The 27325-nt window shown below is 43.5% G+C and overlaps 1 protein-coding gene across 1 annotated transcript in view; it reads right to left on the reverse strand.

Moving 5' to 3' along the window:
* Positions 1-27325, reverse strand: part of LOC126157085 (maltase A3-like) — a 109296-nt gene that overhangs the window by 34268 nt on the left and 47703 nt on the right. The window contains exons 2-6 of the mRNA XM_049916355.1: positions 25606-25785; positions 16025-16197; positions 11777-11902; positions 4805-4986; positions 234-435 (exon numbers count right to left, since the gene is read on the reverse strand). Of these exons, the coding sequence (XP_049772312.1) occupies positions 234-435; positions 4805-4986; positions 11777-11902; positions 16025-16197; positions 25606-25785 (863 nt within the window). The remainder of the gene's footprint in view (positions 1-233; positions 436-4804; positions 4987-11776; positions 11903-16024; positions 16198-25605; positions 25786-27325) is intronic.

The raw sequence follows: 27325 nt of genomic DNA on the forward strand, positions 1-27325 counted from the left end.
CAAATCTTTAAGGGGAAAATAGAAAAGTTATCTAGAAATACTAACAAAGTGAGCCAATGACAAGAAATAAATTTCTCACTGCTGAAAACGAAGAACAGGAATGAAACAAGAAGATGAAATACAGTAGCTACAAGAAGCAATATTAATGGTATTACATGTCTTAGTTGCATTAGGGAGCTAGATGGCACGAAATGGCAACATAGAAGAGACATATTGGAGATAATGGACATTACCACCCAGTTGCTCCAGAGATTTAGCCTCTTAGCACCGTCGATCCAGACATCGATTGTATTCTTGACGTCCGAGGCAGAGTTCTGGGCCTCCACATAGACAAGCTGGAAGTTGAAAGAGAAGTGCGCTCCAGGGTTGGTGGCATTCCCGTAGTATCCAGCGATCTCGTCCATCGACCCGTAGCACTCCGTCACCATCACCGCCCTGCAGACAGAATTACCTTCTGCATTGTTCTCAGAGACATACCCCATGCTGAAATAAATGTGTCACATTTTCATGTAGGAGGTAGAACTGGCTCAAACTAGAAGAAAAGTTCCTGTAATGATATGGCCAGAAACCATTATCTGTTCGAATGTGGAGCAGTGTGTCCTCTCATTCCCATTTGCTTGTTACGTAGAAGTGGACGCTATAGACAGCGCTGTATACAGTTACTACGCATTCTGTCACACGCTTTAACCCTTCTCCGCAGTGAATCATGCATCCATTGAAATACACCTGGATCCTCTCGGATTGTGTCACATGAATTGGTCACACGCTCCTCTGAAGCCTGCACATTTTCGATGGGCTGTAGCCAGTATTCCAAATGATTCATGTCCGATGATCGGAAGGTCATACTACTGGATTCGCTCGACCATCCTACTGTCCACGTAACGTTGCGGTGAGGTACCGTCGCACGACCTATAGAACCGGGGAATGTCCGTCGTGCACAAATCACAGTCACTGTCTTTCTGCAAGGGTCACTTACTCCAATACCGCTGGTAATTCGTCGTGTAGTGAACTGCAACTGTAAGACGGCCTACTCCACCGAATACTAAACATTACCCGCCACAAGTAAAACTGCCAACAGGTATCGGTTTCCGGACATACAATTATAAGAACTTTTCCTCTCGGTCTCCGTTCGATCAGGCCTCGGAAGACCCAACGGGGCCGACCGACCGCCGTATAATCCTGAGTCGACAGGCTTCATTGGATGCGAATATGGAGGGGCAAGCCGTCAGCACACTTCTCTCTCGGCTATTGTCTCAATCATGCTGCTCCCCAACTGGCCTCACAAGACCCGAGAAAACCCCGCTTGCCAACAGCGCTCGGTCATTCATCCAAGTGCTAACCAAGCCCGGCAGCCCTTAATGCCGGCGATCTGGCGGGAACCGGTGTTAAACCAATGCAGCAAGGCCGTTGGCAACTTACAGTCTAATTTCCATAAGTACTGTATCCTGTAACACTTTTTTGAACACACTGTACCGGAGGGCTGAAATAAAACAGGTCCGAAGGAGTGTTTCCGGAATTTCGTAACAACATTATCTCGGAGTACTCCTCCTAAACAACTCAGAATACTTAGTTAGCTTTACTAACGCGTATTTATATCGACACTATTCGAGATGCCAACACAGTTCACAAATCCTGAGTGGGCTTAAGCCACTTGCGCACTGGACACATACATGTTCCGTTTCTGAGAGTTCGCCTACGGCTTTCGCACATCAAAGGGCAGTCTTCAGGGAAAGTGGATAGTGCGCCTGACAAATGAACAATCCATTATTACTCATCAAAAAATCTAGAATCTCACGAACAATCCACAACTTTTCTTCCCGGAGTTGGTAACATTTGTAGGCAGGATCCTCCGGAAATTTTAGATTAAAGACGTTCTCGAATCGGTGAAGGATGATTTATTGCTGTGGAAAGCCGGATAACACAAAACTCTTTGTCCGTGTGGTATACACTATATAGGCCAGACCACAAGTTCGATGGAGGAACTCAGCGTAGAACATCAATACTGCAGTCGCATTTTGGGACAGACGAGGTCTGACATTGCTGAACATCGTACATCATCTTCTCACAGGTATCTGGACACCCCTATAATATTGTGGAATCGAAATATAGATGTCATTTGAGGACGACCCGCTAGTATAAAAGCAGATGTGGGTGACGTGTTTTCAGTAGAAAGACAGTAACAACAGTACTGATCCATCAGGAGAGCTCATTGACTAAGCATTGGCTCTAGCGTGAGTAGCAAATCGATCACTGACATTTCAAACCACCTAAATCTGCGCATCTCTACTGCTGGTGATGTTGCTGTGATTTCAGAAAGTGATGAATGGACAGAAACTGCAGTTACATGCATCGGACGACTTAGCTCAGCCAACGATACAGACACAAGAACTCCTGGTGAGACAACCCCCACTAGAAAAACAACAGTGCCTGGTACATTCTCTTCTGTATCGCTCTGGTGGCTCGTGAATATACGACTCTACCGAACTATGATACGCGAAGGAAAAATCGTAGCTAAAACAAGGCGACGTGAGGAACCATCGACCAACACGTAGGGTGTTGTGGACAGTCATATCGAATCAGCAGAACGAATCACTCATGAGTTTCAAAGTGCTACCAGCAGAGTGCAATGGTTGTCCGAAAGGAGTCAGAAAGAATGGGATACAGTGATCAGGCTGCTCTTCATAAGCCACACGTTTCTGTAATCACTGCTAACCGAGGCTTTCGCTGGTGGGAGGAGCAACGCAACCGGACAGAGGGTGACTGAAATAGTGTGATCTGGAGTGATTAATTATGCTATATCCTGTGGCAATCCGATGGAATGGTTCCCATTTTCCGAATGCCTGTAGAACATTACCTGCCATCATATACTCGTATTGTGCCTACAGTTAAGTACGGAGTAGGTGGAGGTACGGTGTGGGGGTGTTTTTCTTGGTTTACTGTGCTGAAGAAAATGATAAAAAACGGAAGGATACGTTCACATTTTACTGAATTGTCTACTCGTACAGCACAGAAACAGTTCTTAGACGATGACTGTTCATATTAGAACGACAGCGCATCCTGCTGTAAAGCAACGTCTGTGAGCAATAGTTTGTGGACAATTAGATTCATGAGATGGACTGGCCTGTCCAGATTCCCAATACGAAGTCAGTGGGATGAGTTAGAATATCAACATCGCTCCAAATCTCAGCGTCCAATACCACGAGCTTTCCGGTTTCGACTCTTGAGGAAGAATGATTTACCATTCCTTCACAGACATTCAGACACGTCACTGAAATGTCTCCAGCAGAGTTCAGGCCGTCATAAGAACAGTCTCCACATTAATGTCCCCTAGTTGGTGTCCGCATACTTTTGGTCAGATAGTGCATATCAGCCTTTTGGAATTCCATTATTAAGCAGTCCATTGGTTTCGCATGGTGGAAAACGTTATTAACCGCACAACTGGGGAAGGCTTGGAATCCTGTACTTACTGTGATTTACTCTCGGCGTAAACGACAGGGTACGACGAGCGCCACAGCGGGCGGCAACCCACCAGACAGCTGGGTTTCGCATTTGCATCATCGAGGGCGCTGCCTGGTGGCTGTGTGATCCGTCTTGCAACTGACCGGCGTCTATCTTCACGCAGCTGCCAATTGAGGTATTTCAGAATTCCTATTACATCCTCCTGTGCTCAAACCTGTGACCATAAGTACTGTTCCTCCTTACATGTACATTCAGTATCCCTTTTTAGTCCTATTTGGTATGAGAAATACTATCGGATGAGTGTGCCGCATATTTTGTAAGGAATCGCCTTCGCAGGATGACTGTATGTTCCCATTATTTTACCAGTGAGTCGAAGAGTGATATCTACGTATCGTACAACTGGTCCTATGTGATCATTCCTGTTCATGTTCCTAAAAGCTGTTAAAAATATTTGAGTTTAATACTTCTAACTGTGACTAATACCAGACAACGACCGAGAGAGCGGCATGATGACCACACACCCCTCTATACCCGCATCCAATGACGTCTACAGTCTGAGGATGACATGGTGGTCGGTCAGTACGATTAGGGTCTTCTGAGACCTATTCGGGCGGAGTTTAGTTTAGTTTAGTTTCAGTTCTATCTTTCTTTCGCTTGTGCCTTTTCCCGCAGTTAGGCAGGGTCGGCATGGTTAATCGGATTTGGCAAGGTTAGCGGAAGGGGTGGCTGGATGCCCTTCCTGTCGCCACCCCGTACCCTCCGGGACAGAATTAGTGTACCCCAATTGTCTGAGACTAGTGTAATCCTTGGAATAGTAGGAAAGTGTTAAAATGTCTGCGAGCCGTGTAACTGAGGCGGGACATGGGAACCAGCCCGGTATTCACCTAGGGGGATGTGGAAAACCGCCTAAAAAAACACATCCAGGATGGCCGGCACGCCGGCCGTCGTCGTTAATCCGCCAGGAGGATTCGATCCGGAAGCAGCGCAGTAGCGCTCTCGGCTAACCTGGAGGGTCCAGTTTGGTTTAGTTTCAGTAACTATGACTAATAGGCTTGCAGTCATGCAATAGTACTATTGTATGATTTGAGCATTGCGCAATTTTGCTTTCCACTTTTGAAAACTGTTGTAAATTTGAACTAACACAATAACAGAATATACGTAAAAGAAGGTAGGGCACAGAGCCTGAGAAAAAATGTGAAAGAATCGGAAGGGGAGGAGGAAATGAACTAGAAATTCACAAACTGAGAGGGAATTTGGTGTTATTTCATTGAGTACAAACTCCATCAGTTCAAAAAGTCGTTGCGATTTCTTTGTTGGACTCTGCACTTGGCGTGTCCGGACTTACTCGCTTTTGATGGAGTCGAGCAGCGCCCGCCACTGCTGCACCATCTCGTACGTCTTGGGGTGGTGTTTGGTGTACTGGCCGGCCCACTCCTCGTCTGGGTAGCTCTCGTTCTCGAACAGGTGCGGGATCGCGTCCATCCTGAAGCCGTCCACGCCCTTATTCAGCCAGAACCTCACCACGTCCTGAAATCACACGTGCTATGATTACGTTCTTCACATCCGCATCCGTTACACATACTTCACATGTCGCTATAAAGTGCGTGGCGGTGGGAACTTCCTACCATCAACAGCTCTTTTTGTCAATGGTGAGTACACGGTCGCAATATGCACTCCTGATAAACAGCGGTCTGCGGCACCTAGTAACAGTATGCGTTCTATGATACATGAACCAGTGATTGGAAGTACTTATTCGGTTTGTCGTAAGAACGTCTAACAACCCTACGACAACAAGGCAAAATTTAATTATGGTTGGAGTGATGCTCACGCTGCTAAATTTTGCATTTTCGGGCAACAACAAAGTTACATTATGTGGCGGGTGTCATTAGAGCACAGTTAATAAAGTCATTTCATGAAATAATGGATAAACTAGGCGCTCATCTTTTCGTGTTTCCCACGCTGGTCTCGTTGTGAACTCATGGCTCAATCGTCGAAAATCTAGGTAGTGATGATTCCAAGCTCGGATGCAAAGAGGCCTAGGTGTTATCCTGCGATATTAAAAAGTTTTATAGATGTGTTTCATAAACCATTTTTGAAGATTAAACTTTTGCAATTTAGCAAAATGGTGATCTAAAAAAGTAATCAGCACTCCGAATTTAAGTTACACTTCTTTGTTATTACTTTTGTTGCAATATCACGTAACTCACAAAACATCACTTCACAATATAAAACATACTTGGAAATATCTTCCTCACTGTTAAAGTTCACGTTTCATAAACTGACTACAATTTGCGTCTTTTCAACATGACGACCAAGACTTGACTCTCTAATAACCGCTTACGCGCCCAAAAATCAGAGTTACAAGTACGACAAAGATCATAGTAACAAAAGAAAGAATACACATAAGAATAATATCATTGCAACATAAATATATCGATGTACCAAAGTACCTCTACATAAATGAAATCAAATCTGAATGTTGTCATAGAAATATGTTAACTATTTTACGGAAACACAGTAGAATATTGCAGGTATCGAGAGGTTGAGGTGAGGTGCCGCAATGGTTACGTAATTCAAGTACCATTACAAACTCCAGACGAAGAAAACGTAGCTTTAAAACCAGTCGCCTGAATAATAAATATATTGAAAACAAGGCCTTAGTGTTCCATTTGCATTTCTTATCTTGTCTGCTGCTGTTCTACGCCCACAAGAACATCAAACTTGTCAAAGTCTATCTCTTTTCCGTTTTGTTTCATCCGCTTATGGTTCAAATGGCTCTGAGCACTATGGGACTTAACTTCTGAGGTCATCAGTCCCCTAGAACGTAGAACTACTCAAACCTAACTAACCTAAGGACATCACACACATCCATGCCCTAGGCAGGATTCAAACCTGCCACCGTAGCAGTCGCGCGGTTCCAGACTGTAGCGCCTAGAACCTCTCGGCCACTCCGGCCGGCCATCCGCTTATAACCATGGACAAGTAAATACGTAAATGTCTCTGTGTGCACCCTAATACCATTCTCATCTCATCCTCGTGATCCCTATCCGAAACATACGATGCAGGATGTAGAAGGGTCATACGGTCTGCTTCTAATTCCGCTTCCCCAACTTCACATGATTTCGCGAGAATGATGTTGCCTCTCTTCGGAATCGATTCCTGTTTAAGTTCTTGAGGCACATCTGTCAGTCTTTCGTATGGGCTCCATCGCTCCATCAGACTGCAAAGTAAGACTTTCTGCTAAGCTAGCCAGAACACAAAGGTATCGGTAAACAGCGTTCCCAGAGATCACCTTCCTTCCAAAGACTCCCGTTTAAGTTCCGGGCACACCTCTGTCTCCCTTTCGTATGGGCTGTGCCGCTCCGTCAGATTGAAAAGTAAGATCTTCTCGTAAGCTCACCAGAACAAGAAAGGGTCGCCAAAAGCTATGATGACCGACATCGATAACTAGGAACGCAACTCTACATTTGCAGTAAACATGGGGGAGCTGGCCGGCCAGAGTGGCCGAGCGGTTCTAGACGCTACAGTCTGAAACCACGCGACCGCTACGGTCGCAGGATCGAATCCTGCCTCGGGCATGGATGGGTGTTATGTCCTTAGGTTAGTTAGGTTTAAGTAGTTCTAAGTTTTAGGCGACTGATGACCTCAGAAGTTAAGTCCCATAGCGCTCAGAGCCATTTGAACCATTTTTTTTCTTTTTTTGGGGAGGGGGGGGGGAGCTGTTGCGCGAATAATCAAATATTGAAAGTTACAAATGTAACAGACAACTTTAAATACGTTCGTAACAGATTCTCTACAAAAATTAATAAACCACGCTTCTTTCTAATAACAACACCTTTAGGTAGCTTAAAAATTTTTCATTATTCGACAGCGTTTGTCAGTTGGGAGTTGTATGAACATACATTGCGGAGCACCTGAACGCAAGGGTTGTGTGTAATTGGTCTTCTTTTGAAGCCGGCGTGAGTTGCTTGTTCTTACTCGTGATTTTAACAAGCTGCTAAGTATTTGCATGGCTATTATGTTCAAAATTTCACCCTGACAAAAGTACCACTAATGATTCTGTGCAGTATACATGATGGCTGACTGGATGTGATTGGCGTCAAAGCAAGATTCCTAATTCAAGGCTAGTCCCAAATTCCGGACGAATAATGAATGACTTGTACGCAGCTTGATTTTTTAGTGGCATTAATCATGTATATGGAAGCTGCGGAGAGCCACATGTCCGAAATATTCACCTCTGTGAATTCCTTCGATGTCTGCCATCATGCCTGCTTCATGACTCAGAACGGTGTGGTAAATACCAGAAAAGATGTCTCTAGGATCATGTTTCCCATTTATTTATAGACACCTTTTACTTTCCCATACCCCTTCCAACAAACTTATGTCTTCCGTTCACCTATCCTTTTACAGATTTTACGTGAGTGCCTCGTTTCATATCACTTTTTATGTATTATACGTAATTACAACGCATTAGAAAAGCACCTCGCTCGGTGCTACGTCTTCCTTAGTTGTGATATGTACGAATGGCAGTTGTGTTCTCGTCTTTCAGACAATCTTTCCTCATGATGAATCCTTCTTTCCACAATTTTCTTTTTGTTTTACTCATTGAGGGGAAAACATATTGACTGGCAAAAAGAGTGAAGCTCCCAGAAAGAGATCAGGAAATGAAATTTCACGGGTTGAGACGATGTGTGATGTTATTTCAGTGATTACAAAATAGAGGCAGATTTACAAGTACTTGGCAGTAAGAGCTGTACCGTCTTCTGGAAAGTCTTCTAAAAGCCGTAGTAAAAAGTTTTGATAACCAAAAGTGAACTGTATCAGTAAGGAATAAAAATATGCATGTCTATCTATGTAAATGTGCTATCAGTGATGAAATATTCCTTTGGAACGAGAGAGCTTCCACCTTTACAAGTTTTGAACATAAAACTATCAACAATAAACATATTTTTGTGTAACAAATACTAAGAATAACAAATACCATGAGTATATCATGCCGTGGGATTTCTATATAAAATTATGGGAGAAAATGATGACACTGTTGTTAGCTTTCGAAGCTATTGGACGCCTTGTACGATGTTGCTTCTGAACGGACGATTTTGTTAGTTGTACGTAAGTTTTTCCACAATATATCTATACAAAGCATTCGTCCTCTTAATCTCATTTCATACCTCACCCTCCATGTGAACATAATTATATGGAAATAATTAATTATCGGTAGAGTTTAAGTTTTATCATCGGCCATCTGTCATTCTATTTTCGTAAGGCCCATAAGCAGCCGTTACGTGAGATATAATTAATCACATGATTTTCGGGCTTCACCCACAAGACAACAAGAAAAGGTAGTTTAAATATTTTGGTATCAGGAACAGATTTTTTCTAATTTTATTATATTATTTTATTTTATTTTGCAGAATAGTTTTCATTAAATGTACACGACATACCCAAAACTAAAAAATAATAGTATGAGGTTCAGGCTTGTTACTGAGTAAATCACTGACGTAAAAATATTGTTTCCACTGCTATAAATATGATTCAAATCATAAATTAATAGTATAAAAAGTCAATGTTTAACAAATAATTTACGTAACATTGAGAATAATAGCGCAGCTACGTAGGTGATTATATCGTGTCTCTCTCTGCTGCAATATTTATTTATCGGCCACTAACTACTACAGTTTGAAACAAACCACGCGTATTTTAGAGCTAGCCGTGCGTGCTGACAACATAAATAAATTGTTACAACCAAACTCAGTACCTTTACTCAGAATTATTTGCCTTCGTAGCAACATTGATGATTGTTAACGTATTTTTTGGCCACTACTACGAGTGTGCGGAACATACGCACTTCACGACTTATTTGTCTTCTTCCGCGATTCCAAACGTAACAAGTCGATACCTTTCATAAAAAAGGTAAAAGAGAGAGGAGAGAAAGGGACGATAGAGCCCACTTACCAGTATGGCTTTCCACAACCTCTGGCCCGAAAGCATGCACTGATTCGGTTGTGAAAGAAGTCATAAATAACTTGTCCTTGATATTTTGAATACTGGTACCGGGATGTGGCTGATGTTTGAGTTGGTCCAAGATCAGGGACTTTTGCTGGCTACCAGGGTACCTACACATCACGCAGACAGTTGATAGAGACGCGTGCCATGTGTGGGCGACCAGCTTCTGTTGAAAACACGACACCACGGTCCCGACGCCTGAGAGGTAACATGTGAGGCTGCAGGATGTCTGTGCCGTACTGTTCTACCGTCAAGAATTCCTTCACCGGCCGTGATCTGAAGTAATACCTGATGACTCCTCGCACCATGGCGCTAGGAGTAAAACCGCTGTGCCTCTCCAAAACAATAGAAGAAAGCGCCATCTCCCAAGGTCGCGACCATACTCACTGACAGTGGTCGTCCGGCGTAGCGCAGAACCACAATTGGTCGTTGAACACAGAGCGACTCCGTTCATCAGCAGTCCGTACTCCTCCGTCACAGCACCGCTCTAAACGCAGACCTTTGCGTTGTGGTGCTGACAGCAGCCTGTGTGAGGTGCGGTATTTCCCTAGTGCGGCTGCTGATAGGCTCCCATCAATGGTGCAGGATGATGCACTGAACCTCTTATTTGTTCTCTAAAGGCACGAGCAAATGTGAATGGATTACAGTGTCCTTGGTGTACAATACAGCTATCTTCATGGTCAATCGTTACCGATCGGAACCTTGACGGTAGGTACGTTGCCTTCGTGTTCCCATGCCGTCCTAGATCAGACCAGTGTCACACACGAATGCATCACAAATATGGATATAGCACGATTCGACCAGCCGGCCGAATGGAAAGCCCCAGTGAGACCACTTTCAAACTGTATCAGTTTGTGATGTGGAAAGCGTAGAAAGCGAGTTTTCAGCATCTCCGTGTCCTTCAGAGTGATCACTCCCCATATTATGCTGTCCTTGTCCCTTATATACTCTGTCGGACCTGGCAACAATGCAAAGCGAGAGCAACACTGTGATGGCCGTTCTACATGTCGCCGACAACTGCAGCTCTGATCATTTACGTTGCCGCCGATGATGTGTGTGTATATGCAGTTATATTCAAGTCCAAAGATAAGTTCTGGGTGTTCTTTTTGTCAGGCAGTGAATTTAAAAGATACAACACGTAGAACACTAATCTTGCAATCTCATGCATCGTTTCTCTTCCTTTGTTAACGAAATGTAAATAGAGTTTCCATTCACACACCAAACAGAAACTGTATTCATATGGTTCTCTATTTGCTTACTATTATCCAACGACGAGTCCACCGTCCGTGGTCTCGCAGTAGCGTTCTCGCTTCCCGGGCACGGGCGTCCCGGGTTCGGTTCCCGGCGGGGTCAGGGATTTTCATCTGCCCCGAGATGACTGTGTGTTGTTGTGTCGTCTTCATCATCATCATCATCATCATCATTCATTCCCATTACCGTCGGAGGAAGGCAACGGCAAACCACCTCCATTCGGATCTTGCCTGGTGCGGGTCTCCCTCATCGTTCCCCTACGCTCTGTCAAGAAGCATGGGACTTCATTTCCATTTCTATCCATCGACGAAGCTCTCATGTAGACAATAGAGTCGTGTGCAAACGATACAGCAGCTGTGCTGATCTTACCTGATAAACTGTCCCTATATACTGTGAACAAGAGCGGTCCTATTACGATTTCTTAGGATATATACGATGTTACTTTCGTTTCCGCTGAACAAACGCCTCCATGTGTAATGCATTAGCTTCCATTATTCAAATATTATTGAAGACAATTAAATTTTTATGGAGATAATGCTTAAAATAGAATTTTGGATATCAGTCGGAAATGACGTACTGTGGCGATCGCCTTTCTGAACTCTATGAAGCCTTTTCAACATAATCACTTGACTGCACTTCGAAGATGAGTGTAACTGTAACGTAATAAACAAAGATAGTTTTCCCGAGCTTGTTAGGATGAGCTTCTGAAGCACAGCATCACAGGAAAACAATTTGGATTATTAGAAGCTGCACAATGCATCAAATGTTTATGAATCTACGAGTAATTGTACACATACCTACATTTTCAACAGTGACAGCTTTTATCACACAGCGCAAGTCGCCTTCAATGTTCATAGATGATGCTATCAAATGCTTAACTAATATGAAGGATACAGAACATGCAGTTTCAACACTAAGAAATGCAAGTGGCTGTAACCAGAAAGATACTTGTGCTTATTCACATAACACTCGTAAAAAAGTGTTACACTTATTTTATTAGTTAAAGAAGTAAAATTTTTCTCTCAAAAATTCAGGACTTTTCAAAATAAGAGTCACTAACCTTCATCTCCTCTACAACTTCTGGATTGTTGAAGTTGAGATCCGGCTGATACGGCCCAAATTGGTGCAAATAGTACATTTGCAGTTCTTCGTGCCAAGTCCACATTGAACCACCGAACCAGCTTTCCTGAAATGTTAGTTAAAGTCCATATTAAATACAGATGACAACTGGCGGTGTGGCGTAGCGCCGTACATCACTCCCATAGAAATCTTACGATCACTAGTAACCCCATAAAGGAATCGACTCACGGCTCTCTCGTGACAGACGTTACATCTTATGATGGGAATTCCAGGTAGGAATATCAACAATGTAGGAGCAGATAGACTGCTACTTATCGCAAAGAAGACAGGTTAAGTTGCAGACAGGGATAATTAGAAGACACTTACATGAAGCTTTCGACCATAGCCTTCATCAGCAAAAGAGAAACACACACCATTCATGTACACAAGCAAACACACTTGATGCACACTTGACCGCCGACTTCAGCACTCCGGCCTTAGATGCTGGAGTTGGTGGTCAAGTGTGCATCAAGTGTGTTTGCTTGTGTGCATGAATGGTGTGTGTTTCTCCGTCCTGAGATGCTGGAGCCGGCCGGTGTGGTCGAGCGGTTCTAGGCGCTTCAGTCTGGAACCGTTTCGAATCCTGGACGTGTGTGATGTCCTTAGGTTAGTTAGGTTTAAGTAGATCTAAGTTCTAGGGGGCTGATAACCTCAGATGTTAAGTCCCATTGTGCTCAGAGCCATTTGAGATGCTGGAGTTGGCGGTCATGTGCATGAAGTGTGATTGATTGTGTGTATGAATGGCGCGTATTCTCTTTTGCTGATGGAGGCTATGGACGAAAGCTTTACGTAAGTGTCTTTTAATTGCGCCTGTCTGCAACTTAACCTGTCTTCTGTACGGTAAGCAGTCTTCTGTTAGTTCTTATGAGGCAGCTATCTGCTAGTAATTGTGGCACGGGCCGCAAGGTTTTACTAGCTTAGAGGTAACGAAAATTAAAGCGACTATTGTAAAACTGAATGCACCTTTGGCCATATAACACATAGAACAAAACTGTATATTCACACATACAAATAATTAATTTCAGTCTGTATTTAGCTTTTCTTTTAAAACGCTTTAGAGGTCCAGTGTGGGCTGTAATTCTCGTATGGCAATGAAAACATGATAGATATTCTGATGCTTGATGCGTAACCGATTTACGCTGAAAACAAATTAGTTACAATTTTGGCTACCGTGTGGAAATCTGGTGCCCACGGATAGAAATGTTTCCCTATGTAACGGATGTGGAACACGGCGAGGTCAAACAAGAGAGAGCGCCACATTTTATTATTAACTACTACTTACAAAGTTTGTTCAAAACGGGCACCGTAGACGTCAAAGAGATGCCGTACGGTCCCAGATTTGTACCTGGCGGCCAGAATTGGAACTAATTGTTTTCCAGTGTATATCGGTTCCACGTTAACGCAGTAACATATCTACCAAGTTTCGCTGCCATACGATAATTACAGCTCGTACGGGACTTCCTTTAGTGGCTGTACTGTAATTTTAAGCGCCTGGCACATCGGGGAAATTGCGATACGAAATTCGCCAGTTTATGGTTTTGGTGAATTGAGAAACATATGTCAACAGTATGGTTATGTAAAGAAGAGATTATTCTGATATTTATAGATTTTATGAAATTGATTGTTTGATAAATTGTTATAAGGAGATATTGATAATGTGATTGATGGTTCAAATGGCTCTGAGCACTATGGGACAACTGCTGAGGTCATCAGTCCCCTACAACTTAGAACTACGTAAACCTAACTAACCTAAGGACATCACACACAGCCATGCCCGAGGCAGGATTCGAACCTGCGACCGTAGCGGTCGCACGGTTCCAGACTGTAGCGCCTAGAACCGCTCGGCCACTCTGGCCGGCGATAATGTGATTGATGCAGGCTTAAAGACGTTGGAGAGTGAGGCTTAGATGTGCTGTCTGATAGGCTTTAATGGATATCAGTCTTTCAGGATGGAGGGCGTTCGTGCAAATTTTGTTGACTAGTGAGATTACTTTCTAGAGTCTTGAGGATTCGGAGCTCAGACGTCTCTACGATCGGTCAAGCTCAAATTGAACTCCCAAAAGTTGTTTTAATTTTGTGCAGTCGTGGTCGCAAAAAAAAGAACGCGTAGCGTGGTAAAGTGTCACCGAACGAACGATAAAGAGCAAAGATTTCTGTGAACTGTGATCTTTTTTTAATAAGATCCTAAGATCTGCTTCAGAGGGTAGTCAGACAGGGCCAAATCTTCGTTTTAGCGTTTATTATCTTCCATTGCGCACATTCATTTTGCACCCGACTGGAGTAGCATCTTGGACAGGGTAGACTTTTTTCCATTTCGATAGAAGCGCCAACCCCCCGACATGGCAGCTGTCTAATGCCGTTTCTCTTGAGTGTAAATGATTACACAGGCGACAACAATCACGTACCCTGAGAGCCATTTCTTTTGTTACTTTTCTATGTTCTAGTTTACTTATTACTTTCTTATAACTCCCTTATTATTATTTTTGTTTTTGTTTAACTTCACTTCATTATCGACTTCAACAGTTACTATGGCTCTGTGGCCTCGTTCAAGCACTTCTCTTCAATCATAAAATGACTGTGCGAAACCTGTATTACACTCAGAATACGAAGAAAAGAACGTATGGTGTAGGTAGGCTCACTAAATATTTGTACGGTACGTAAATAATATATTTTTATTCTGTGTAATATTATTCAGAGAAATTACTGTGAGAGGAACGTTGTGCAGTTTGAGAAAGCATTCGAGAATATCAAGGAACTGCTCGTTCCAGAGAAGCGCAGGAACAGTGTATGTACTTATATAATTTTTGTGGCTTTTAGTCCTTGCCGCGACGCTCATTACGGCTGACAGCTAAGGCTACAGCTGCGTCACTCTCCCACGCACCCCGTAACCGTACCACGCCGGATCTCCCAGCGCGGCTTTTTGCTTACGCAGACAACATAGCACAGGACTTTACAACATCGCCGAAAACGGCACGCTGGAAAAAAATACAGGGCTTGGTTTATGTAAACTGAGTGGCCTGAAGTAGTTGGAGATGTTGCCCAATTTGAGAATGTGACGTGAGTTGCCGACTAATATTGCGGCTAGGCATGGAGTATGGCGCGGGTGTAGGCTCGCAATCTGTTACAGATAGACGTACGTAGAACGTGGCACCTCGTCGCGTTTTAATCGACTTAGAAAATAGGGTTATAATCGGTGCAAGCCACAAGGGTTACAGCAAGTCGCAGATCACACAAGAATTCGGATTCCCGATGTCAGCAGTGTCGACACTGGATCTTCAGTATCGCAGATATTATGTCTCCTCAAGCGTAAACCGCCGCATGGGACGACAAGTGTTGTCGAACTGACGTTAAGTCGCCTCCGTGCGAGGCCCACGAAAAACACAGGCTATGGTGCATACGTCACAGCAAGTGACGGGGTGCGAGTAAGTATTTCAGACGAGTTCAGTAATTCTTGACTGTCTGCTTTGGCAGCGGCCTTGCTGCAGTGGTTACACCGGGTCCCGTGAGATCACCGAAGTTAAGCGCCGTCGGGCGCGGTCCGCACTTGGATGGGTGACCATCCAGGCCGCCATGCGCTGTTGCCATTTTTCGGGATGCACTCAGCCTCGTGATGCCAATTGAGGAGCTGCTCGACCGAACAGTAGTGGCTTCGGTCAAGAATACCATCATAACGGCAGGGAGAGCGGTGTGCTGACCACACGCCCCTCCTATCCGCATCCTCCACGGAGGATGACACGGCGGTCGGATGGTCCCGGTAGGCCACTCGTGACCTGAATACGGAGTGCTTTTGACTGTCTGCTTTAAATGCATCAGCTTCTCGATAGCGCACAACTTGGTTTACTGTGGGCCCTGCACGGGGTCGAGCGTTCACAAAGTGTGGCGGCCAAGCCGACTAGTGTGACGTCACAAGTTCGTTGCATGGGCCGCATATCTCCTTGGCCCCGCCCCCTGTAGTGCCATACGGGGCGATCGATGGTCTGCTGTGTCAGATGCCCGCCGATATGTTGTGAGGCGTCAGGTACCCAAAGCTACCAGGGCAGCACAGCAACAAACGTATAGCGTGGGCTGCAGCAACCCACAACCAACACGTCTCTCTTTACTTTCCCATAAGTCTTGGCCACTCAGTGAAATTTGAAATAAGAGCTTACGTCAAAGTCCGTGGCGGATAAAACATCGTCTGAGAACTCACCCAGTTGTTGGGCACGTCAGGCTGGGACGCGTTGTCTTTGGCGACTCCCGGGTGCCACACGAAGTACTCGCGGTACTTGGCGTGTTCCGGGTGTGACGTGTTGGTCGCCTTCTGGAACCACTCGTGCTCTTCGCTGCAGTGGTTCGGCACGAAATCCATGAGCACCTTCAGCCCTGAAGCACAGGAGACATCCTCTTTATTGCCACAATACAGTACAACATATTATTACACTTACCTTCTTTATTACCACTTGTATTTGTAGGGAGTATTCGGAGGGGGGAGGCGGGGGAGGTGGGGGTGGGGTCTGAGCGGTGGCTGCCCAAGTCTCAGGCCTTTGGCGTGCATACCCACATCTAAGAATTTGCTTACACACAGTTGGCCTACACTTTTATTTTGTGTTATTTATGGCGCCAGTAGTTGTTGGTTAACAACACTCCAGGTATTTCCCATGTCTTTATCTACACTCCGTTTGCCCACCAGGAAGTGTATATAGGGGTTGTACAATTGAATGAAGACAACGAAAATTTGTGTCTGACAGGGTATCGAACCCGGATTTCTCGGTTATCGCGAGCTGTCGCCTAACCATTTCTCGTCAACCATGAGTCTACGCCCTGTACTTGTACATCCATTATGTATATTCCAGTACAGGATAAACATTTTAACTGAAAGCCGCTTGCCCGGTTTCGGCTGATAAATACGATACTGCATCGTGTCCAAAGGGACTTGGATAATAATTCAGAATAACACAAACACCGCTATATCGTCCTGAACACGTTTTAACAGAGTCCCCGAGGATCCAAAGTGTAGATATACACTAGAGAACAAACAAATATGTTGCCACATCGGCACCATTCACCTGAAGGCAGTCTTCAGCACGTCTCCTCATCGATGCCCATACAAGTTCAAGGGTTGTTCCAAATACATCGAGAACCATCCACAATGCGTTTTCGGAGTTCAACGACACTATCAGCAGGACTGAAATATACAAAACCTAAAAACACTTTCCTGCAAATGTCTCTGAGCACTATGGGACTTAACATCTATGGTCATCAGTCCCCTAGAACTTAGAACTGCTTAAACCTAACTAACCTAAGGACATCACACAACACCCAGTCATCACGAGGCAGAGAAAACCCCTGACCCCGCCGGGAATCGAACCCGGGACTTTCGTGCACAAAGAAATTCCAGTCATGGGCCTAATAGGCCATAGTACTAGCTAGTCACGACCAGTCCACTCGTTGTGAAGATCCGTGATACGTAGTGCCAACAGCCACATGAAAGTGTGCCATTGTACCGTCATACCCGCAACTCATACCCATCTCTTCGCCACAAGGAACATCATCCCAGCGTAGCCTTAGACATTAACAGCGTTGTGAGACTGGCGTTAGTGAACCGGTGCACACTTCGAATAAAGGAACCCATTGGTTTCCAGACCTTTGTTTACTAGGGTTATTTGTTTACTACATTGTTCTCTACTCACAACTTTCCTTCATATCGATAGCAGTGAAACAAAGTGTATGTTACCCACTTTTTATTGTTCTGGTGGCTCGCTTTACGCTAATCTCTCTGCATGCTATAAGTGTACTACTCATCAAGAAAGAAAACTTAAAAATATGTAAACAAGTCAGGTGGCCCAGTGATGGACACTGGACTCCCATTCAGGAGGACTGCGGTTCAAATCCTTATCAGGCGATCCTCATTTAACTTTTCCGTGGTTTCTTTGAATCACTTAAGATTAAAGTAAATACCAGATTTGTTCCTTTGTAAAAGACACGTCTGGTTCCTTTGTTCACCCGTCCCAAAAACGTACTTGTGCTCCGGATATAATGACCTCATCGTCGACTAGACGTTACACCTAATCTTCCATCCTATTACAACTTATTAGATGCCGTTCCGCAATGCAAAACATATTAAAATCATAAAGAACACATACGAAGAGAAGGGAAAAGAGCAGGAGAACTTTGAATACGACACACGAATAAAAGGGAAAGCCACGTAGTAGAATTTTATACAGTCCTTAATTTAGTCACTGAAAACACTACGTGTAAGAAGTTAATGTAAGTGGAAGAGGCTCAAGATGGATTACATGAAGGCAAGAGATGAAGCAGATTTAGAACTGTAAAAATATCCAAGGAGAGATGTGGAAGGAAAAGGAAGAAGAGGTTTAACGTCCCGTCAGCATCGAGGTCATTAGAGTCGGAGCACAAGATCAGATTGTGCCAGCAAACCGACCGTGCCCTTTCGAAGGAACCATCCCGGCATTTGCCTGGAGCGGTTTAGGGAAACCACGGAAAACCTAAATCAGGATTGCCGGACGTAGGTTTGAACCGTTCAAATGGTTCAAATGGCTCTGAGCACTATGGGACTCAACATCTTAGGTCATAAGTCCCCTAGAACTTAGAACTACTTAAACCTAACTAACCTAAGGACATCACACACACCCATGCCCGAGGCAGGATTCGAACCTGCGACCGTAGCAGTCTCGCGGTTCCGGACTGCAGCGCCAGAACTGCTAGACCACCGCGGCCGGCTTTTGAACCGTCGTCCTCCAGAATACGAGTCCTCGGTGGTAACCACTGAGCCATCTCATACGGTGACAGATGTTGCTGAGCATAATTTATTTGTGGTGAACTGCAGATTAAACCTGAAGAAATTGCATATCGGTAGGAAGTGAAGGAGATGGGACTTGGGTAAACTGAATATCTCATGTATTTCTGAGTTTCAAAATCATAATTTTTTGTTTGGTCATCAGTATGTTGATTGGTTTCATGCGGTTCACTGCTAATTACTCTCTTGTGCCGACTTCTTCGAGTAGCACTGGCACCCTACGCCCTAGATCTATACCTAGAGCCTAAAACGTCCTCTAGCAGCAAGCAAGTTATTCCCTGACATCTTAACACATGCCCTAACATTCTGTCTTTTCATCTTGTCATTGTTCTCTATGTGTATCTTTCCGCGCCTATTGTGCGGAGCACCTCTTCATTCTCTACCTTATCAGCCCACATAATTTTCAACCCCTTCTGGTTTCCAAATAATCTATGGTTCACTACAACACAAAGCTGTGTTCCAGTCGTATATTCTCAGAAATTTACTCCTCAGATTACTGACGACGTTTGATATTTGTACACTTCTTTGGCCAGGAATGACCTGTTAGCCTGGGCTTTTTATGTCCTCCTTGCTTCATCGGTCATGCGTTATTTTGCTTCCAAGGTAGCAGAATTTCTTAACTTTGTCATATACATGGTCCCCAACTTTGATTTTAAGTTTATCGTTAATCTCATTTCTGCCCCAAATTTGATTTTTTGTTTGTCGCTAATCCCATTTTTGCTACTCGTCATTATTTTAGTCTCTCTTAGGTTAAATCCCAGTCCATATTCTATACTCATTAGACTGCTCATTCGACACGTGCAGTAATTCTTCTCAACTTTCACAGAGGACAGCAACGCCATCTGCGAATGTAATCACCGATATTCTATCACAATGAATTTTAAATCCTCTTCTGAACCTATCTTTACTTCTTCGTTGCTTCTTCGATGAATCGATTGAACAGTGGGGGCAAAAACTTCATCCTTGTCTTGAATCCTTATTCATCCTAACACTTCGTTCTTGGTTCATCATTCTTATTGCTCCCTCTTCGTTCTTGTACATTTTGCACATTACCCTTCTTTCTCTTATAGCTTACTCCTATTTTTGTCAGCATGTTGAACATTTTCACCATTTTACATTGTAGAACGCTTTTTCTAAGTCGAAAAATCTTATGAAACATATGCAATCTCCTAGCGACGAGATATGCGCCTGTGCACCTGCGTGAATGTTTTTGCTTCTCTCAAAAAACTTGGTTCAGCACTTTCTGTGCTATCTTCAGTGTGTTTTTGTTTATTACCCTGTCTGAAAATTATTATTAAATGATAACATGTGGTGGACATTATAGGAATTTCAGCTTAGAGGTATTTACGTACTCAAAAAGTGATGATTAAGTTTTAAATTTGACGGTGGTTTACATATACAGCTAAAGGCAAATGTTACAAATTTGAGGCATGAAATATAGAACGTCTATGCTGCGCTGACAGAAATACTAATGGAAGATATTTATAAATACCGCAAATGACGCTATCAGTTGATTTGTGCTCGTAGTTTTATATCTTCCACACATTCTGCAATCTTCAAACAAGAATAGCTTTCTACTTCGCTCTTTTTCGTCCACTTCAGACTGAAAATCTACATATCATATCGCATTATTTAGCGTATTACTAACAGTTATAACAGTTTCTGACTCTGTAATTTTGTTTCCCGTTGTGTCAAATTTGTTAAAAAAACTTATTTTGACACTGTCGCTATTTTGTACTATTACACTCCCATTTTTTATTTTATTACAAAACATGTTTATGACATGCTCACGTGTACTGTCGGTATATAACGTTCATTTATTACTTTGATTGTTTATTTGGAGGGTGACGTAAAAATATCAAAGCGTTAGTGATATCTAGGATGTTAAATTTGATATTTGTATGTTTTCTAGTGGGGTTTATTTATACTGTTTTCTGATGTGGCAATTAGTGTTCTGTTGTAGAATTAGGAGATCCTTGAGAGGGCATGCCATAACAAAACTGTTAAAGCTGGTGAGCCAGGAAGGTACCTTTAGATTTGAGAATGATGTAATGATTCCAAATAAAAAGATGACAGGTGTTGATAGGAGAGGATATTATCGGATCGCCGGGTTAATGATTCATGATTCTGTGAGAGTGATGCGAATTATTTACTAAATTATGAAATACTAGTTGCAGCTAGCGCCGTGAATATCAGGTTCGGTTCCGGAGAAATGCAGGAACACGGGAAACAATATTGACCCTACGATTTTTCTTAAAAGACAGACTGAACAAAGGCAAACCCACGTTTTTAGCATTTGTCTATTGAGAGAAAGCGTATGGCGACACTGACTGGAAAACGCTCTTTGAAATGAAGACAACAGAGGTAAATTACAACTTGCATATAAACCAGACTGCAGTCATAAGAGCTTAAGGAAACGAGAGGAAAGCAGTAGGCCTACTGGAGAACTGAGTCAGAAAGAGTTGTAGCTTATGACTGACGTTAATTGATCTGTACATTGAGAAAACTGTAAAGAAAACCAAGAAGAAATTGAATAAGTGAATGACAATTCAGGGTGACCAAATACTTTCTTTAAGGTGCACCGATTGCATTGTAATTCTGTCGGAGACGGCAAAGGGCTTGGAAGATGACTTGAACGGAATGGATAGTATCTTCAAAAGAAGTAAAGCGAGGGTAATGGGATACAGTCGAGTTAAGTTAGGATTTACTGAAGAAATTTAATCATGAAATGAGACACTAAAAATAGTAGATGAGTTTTACTATTTGGACAGCAAAATAACTAACAATGACCCCAAGTCGAGAAAATATAAAATGCAGACGGGTGATACGAAGAAAAGAATTTCTGGGAAAGAGGAACTTGTTAATATCGAATATAATTGATAAGAAGCCTTTTGTATAGGAATCTGTCCTGAGTGTATTGAAGTGAAACATGGAAGACAAACAGTTTCGACAAGAAGAGAACAGAAGCTTTTGTATTTTCATGTCACAGATGGATACTTAAGATCAAATTGGAAGATCGGTATCTAATGAAGATGTACTGGATTGAAATGGGAAGAAAAGAAAGTTTTGTGACAACATTATTAAAAAAAATGATCTTTGATAAATCGCATCCTGAGGTATCAAGCAATCGTCAGTTTGGTATTGGAGGAAAATATGAAGGGTAAAAAAGGTAGACGGAAACAATGACTTGATGAAAGGTATCAATTGTAGAGGGAGGTCAAGGCTAGATAAAATGTGAAAATAATAAAGAGAGACAAGGCTTGGTATAGGGGGAAAATTGTAGAGAGAGACCAGGGATTGGTGAAGAGCAAAAATTGTAAAGCGAAACCAAGGCTTGATGAAGAGTAAGAATTGTTTAGGGAGGCCAAGGCCTGGTAAAGGGCGTAAATTGTAGAGTGAGACAAGGATAAATAAATGGTTATAATTGTACAGGGAGACCAAGTATTTATGTAAGGTAAAAATTGTAGAGGGAGACTAAGGCTTGCTTAAGGATTTAAAAAAATGTATAGAGAGACTAAGGGTTGACGAAGGTTGAAAAGTTGTAGAGGAAGACCATGGTATGATAAAGGTAAAAACTGCAAACGGAGACGAAGGGTCGATGAAGGGTAAAAATTGTAGAGGGAGGTTAAGGCTTCATTACAGCAAGCAAGCTGAAAAGGATGTACACTCCTGGAAATTGAAATAAGAACACCGTGAATTCATTGTCCCAGGAAGGGGAAACTTTATTGGCACATTCCTGGGGTCAGATACATCACATGATCACACTGACAGAACCACAGGCACATAGACACAGGCAACAGAGCATGCACAATGTCGGCACTAGTACAGTGTATATCCACCTTTCGCAGCAATGCAGGCTGCTATTCTCCCATGGAGACGATCGTAGAGATGCTGGATGTAGTCCTGTGGAACGGCTTGCCATGCCATTTCCACCTGGCGCCTCAGTTGGACCTGCGTTCGTGCTGGACGTGCAGATCGCGTGAGACGACGCTTCATCCAGTCCCAAACATGCTCAATGGGGGACAGATCCGGAGATCTTGCTGGCCAGGGTAGTTGACTTACACCTTCTAGAGCACGTTGGGTGGCACGGGATACATGCGGACGTGCATTGTTCTGTTGGAACAGAAAGTTCCCTTGCCGGTCTAGGAATGGTAGAACGATGGGTTCGACGACGGTTTGGATGTACCGTGCACTATTCAGTGTCCCCTCGACGATCACCAGTGGTGTACGGCCAGTGTAGGAGATCGCTCCCCATACCATGATGCCGGGTGTTGGCCCTGTGTGCCTCGGTCGTATGCAGTCCTGATTGTGGCGCTCACCTGCACGGCGCCAAACACGCATACGACCATCATTGGCACCAAGGCAGAAGCGACTCTCATCGCTGAAGACGACACGTCTCCATTCGTCCCTCCATTCACGCCTGTCGCGACACCACTGGAGGCGGGCTGCACGATGTTGGGGCGTGAGCGGAAGACGGCCTAACGGTGTGCGGGACCGTAGCCCAGCTTCATGGAGACGGTTGCGAATGGTCCTCGCCGATACCCCAGGAGCAACAGTGTCCCTAATTTGCTGGGAAGTGGCGGTGCGGTCCCCTACGGCACTGCGTAGGATCCTACGGTCTTGGCGTGCATCCGTGCGTCGCTGCGGTCCGGTCCCAGGTCGACGGGCACGTGCACCTTCCGCCGACCACTGGCGACAACATCGATGTACTGTGGAGACCTCACGCCCCATGTGTTGTGCAATTCGGCGGTACGTCCACCCGGCCTCCCGCATGCCCACTATACGCCCTCGCTCAAAGTCCGTCAACTGCACATACGGTTCACGTCCACGCTGTCGCGGCATGCTACCAGTGTTAAAGACTGCGATGGAGCTCCGTATGCCACGGCAAACTGGCTGACACTGACGGCGGCTGTGCACAAATGCTGCGCAGGTAGCGCCATTCGACGGCCAACACCGCGGTTCCTGGTGTGTCCGCTGTGCCGTGCGTGTGATCATTGCTTGTACAGCCCTCTCGCAGTGTCCGGAGCAAGTATGGTGGGTCTGACACACCGGTGTCAATGTGTTCTTTTTTCCATTTCCAGGAGTGTAGATTTCAATAGTTATCAAGAGATTATCAAAAGATTAAGAGGGTTGTACAGTATAGAATAGCATGGAAACTGCATCAGACCAGTCTCTGGACTGCAGACCAGAACAACGATGTGCATCTTAATGCATGGGTATCATCCATGTGCCAAATCTGTTATTGACAAATCTGATTTGTGTGAATTGTATTCATCTTTGAATGATTTGTCCATATCGTTGTACTAAATGATCAAAATTTGAATAAATGTTATAGTCATTATATTCAAATTATTTTTAATGCTACATGTATTTCACTGCTAAGTTTGCTTAGTATACTATACTAAAGTAAATCACAGATTCATATTACAGAAATATACTTATAATTCACTACGTAATATGTTCGCTTGTGAGTCCATTTGTCGTTTCTGATCAACAGAATAGCAACAAAACTAATGTTAAAAACAGCGGAGTATAACTCGTAGAGCAGCACTTTCCCTCATGTTGAGCGACCTCTGTTCAGTTAACATAAATGATGCTAATTACCCAAATTTTAGAATAAAAATTAACATTTTACGTATTACGTAATGGAGTAATTGAAGATTCTAACTGTAGTTGTGATGGCATCATTTGCCGTATGCTTTGTTCACTACCCAAGCACATCAGTGGCGCGCGAAAGCCGGGCGCAGTAGCTACGCAGCTAGAGGCGACATGTCATGGACTGCGCAGCCTCTCCCGCCGGAGGTTCGAGCCCTCCCTCGGGCAGGGCGTATGTGTTGTTCTTAGCACAAGTTAGTTTAAGTTAGTTTAAATAGTGTGTAAGTCTAGGGACCGACCACCTCAGCAGTTTAGTCCATTAGGAATTCACACACACATTTTTCGATGCACGAAAATACCTGAGATTAGTAAACAGTGTTGAATCTTTCTCCCTAAACAAAAGATACGTTACACTGTTGACCATTCAAATTGTGACTTCTAAATGGATAATAAAAAAGGAAATTTTATTCACTGTGCCTTTTTAGTAAAGTATGGTGAATGCATGACAAACTTGTGCCAGCAGTCGTCCGTAGGACGTCTTTCGACATAGTCTTGCGGTAGATCGTACTCTCGTATCGTTAACAGTTACTTTATAATGAGTGTGAACAAGTTGATTTTACGGTGTTTCTTAAATAAATGCACCATAATGGCATCCCGTCTACAAATTATTCGCACAAAAAATTTTCCCGCTTCATTACGTAAAACATAGGCAGTAGTATTGCACTTTCAGAATACGGCTCTGCAGGGGGTCATAAGATTACGAGAGCATCTTCCACATAACAGGTAGGAAGAATTCCTACACGGCGTCTCACAAAGTCTGTTAAAGGATGAACTGGCTTAATTATCGAAAAACTCGGATGGGAAAGCATGACCAGTCATATTGTACGCGGACTCAGCGACTAAATAGAGACATTTCTGGAGGTTTAATACGAGTGGGGGTTCTTGCAAGGCAACACGCGTTGATGCGTTGCTTTCTTGAAACATGACGTCAATAAGACTTCTAAAATACGAAGCAATATTCAGATGTGATTTCTTAATGAAAAAACCGTTCCATTATCTTTCCTTATAGACAGAATGTAGAAGACATTACTGCTACCAGCTTTCTGTTGCACACGGAAATACTAATCGTTCACATATTCAAGCATGTGGTAATTTCACGCCTTTTTAACTTTTGTCGCATCCCATCTTCATGATGCTGCAGTTTTACTACTCAGCTTGGTATTATTCAATTGTTCTTCAATTTTTACAGAACTAAACGCTGCGGCATAACATAGCAATTCATTACTCAGTTATTGTATAGTGTGTCTGTTAATGTGAAATAAATTTCAGGAGTTTTTATTACAAACTGCGACAAACGAATATTTATGTATATACCTTACCGACTGCATGTGCCTTGTTCAGTAATTCATCCAAGTCTTCCATGGTACCAAACGTTGGGTCTATGCCTTTGAAGTCGGAGATGTCATAGCCGTTGTCCTTCATAGGCGAAGGGTACACGGGCGATATCCAGACACCTGCTACGCCCATGTCGGTCAGGTGTGACAGCTTGGACGTGATTCCTGCAGCATACAAGTGCGTGTACACAGTTAGCTTCAGTTCATAAACAGGTTCACGTCTAATCATTAATATTTTCTTGAAACCAACACCCAGGTTCACGTCTAGCCATTAATATTTTCTTGAAACAAAAAATATCATAAACGTATGAGGCAGAAATAAGTCTAGCCTTAGTTTGCTTTTGAAACTCTAAGAGCAACCGTTTTTGCTGACTAAATCATGGACTTTCAGTACCGTCTATTTTTTTCAGACAACTAGTACTTTTAATTCCTAAACATATTACAGAACCTTTCTACCATTACGTGTAAGGCCTTTCATTCGGTACTGTAAAATGCAACATGTTTTAAGTCATTAAATACCATAATGAAAATTGGACGTAAAGGCCTTTTATGTACGTTGTGTTAAGATCTGTAGGACATCCTTACATTTATGCGTAGCTTGCCGTCTGCAAGGGAATGATTGGAGAGGTAACAAATCACTTCATATCCAGGTTGTTTCCGCAACAGCGTGCAAAAATTCAACAGGACTTAGTGGATGCTCCACTGAACAATTTCAGACAGGCAACCTGGGGTCGGAGAAGCCAGCTTAAGGAGATAACAGCAATAAAATCGCAGTACTGTGTACTTTTTCGTTTACATTAGTTGCAGTTAACTGCAAATACCATCATTGACACAATGAACGTACCGTTTGTACTATATCTCACAAAATGTGCTGAAACTGACGGCCATCAACGCATGCATAACATTGGTGAACGAGGTTGTAGGCATCCTCACAAATACCCCTGGTGTGTTGCGAATCACATCAAAGGCAACAATTCTGGCAACTAATTCCATCTCCGTATCCACTGGGGTCTCATACACAAGTGACTTTAGATATCCTCAGAGGAAATAATCAAGGGGATTCAGGACAGGTGGCATAGCAGGCCACGGAACAGAATCTCCCCTTCCAATCCAGCGATCAGGAAATACTCCCTAGTAATCAGTCTCCACCTCAGCGTTTTCTTTTAGGAAATAAAGAATGTACTTGTAAATAAACAGCACGGTACGTTTAAATTTGTACACATGTTAGCTGGAAAATAGATGAAAAAGAGTAATGCTAGACAAAGCGATAGACAAGTTTACGTTAATACCTCCTTAAGCTGGCTTCTCCGACCTCAGGTATCCTACCTCAAATTGTTCAGTGGAGCATTCTTTATGTCCTGTTACATTTTTGCACGCTCTTACGTAAACAGCCTGTATAAAATATAATTCTGCCGGGTGAAAGTACAGGGCTATTACAAATGATTGAAGCGATCTCATAGATTCACTGTAGCTCCATTAATTGACATATGGTCACGACACACTACAGATACGTAGAAAAACTCATAAAGTCTTGTTCGGCTGAAGCTGCACTTCAGGTTTCTGCCGCCAGAGCGCTCGAGAGCGCAGTGAGACAAAATGGCGACAGGAGCCGAGAAAGCGTATGTCGTGCTTGAAATGCACTCACATCAGTCAGTCATAACAGTGCAACGACACTTCAGGACGAAGTTCAACAAAGATCCACCAA

This window comes from Schistocerca cancellata, chromosome 1, assembly GCF_023864275.1.
Source record: "Schistocerca cancellata isolate TAMUIC-IGC-003103 chromosome 1, iqSchCanc2.1, whole genome shotgun sequence".
Lineage (NCBI taxonomy): Eukaryota > Metazoa > Arthropoda > Insecta > Orthoptera > Acrididae > Schistocerca > Schistocerca cancellata.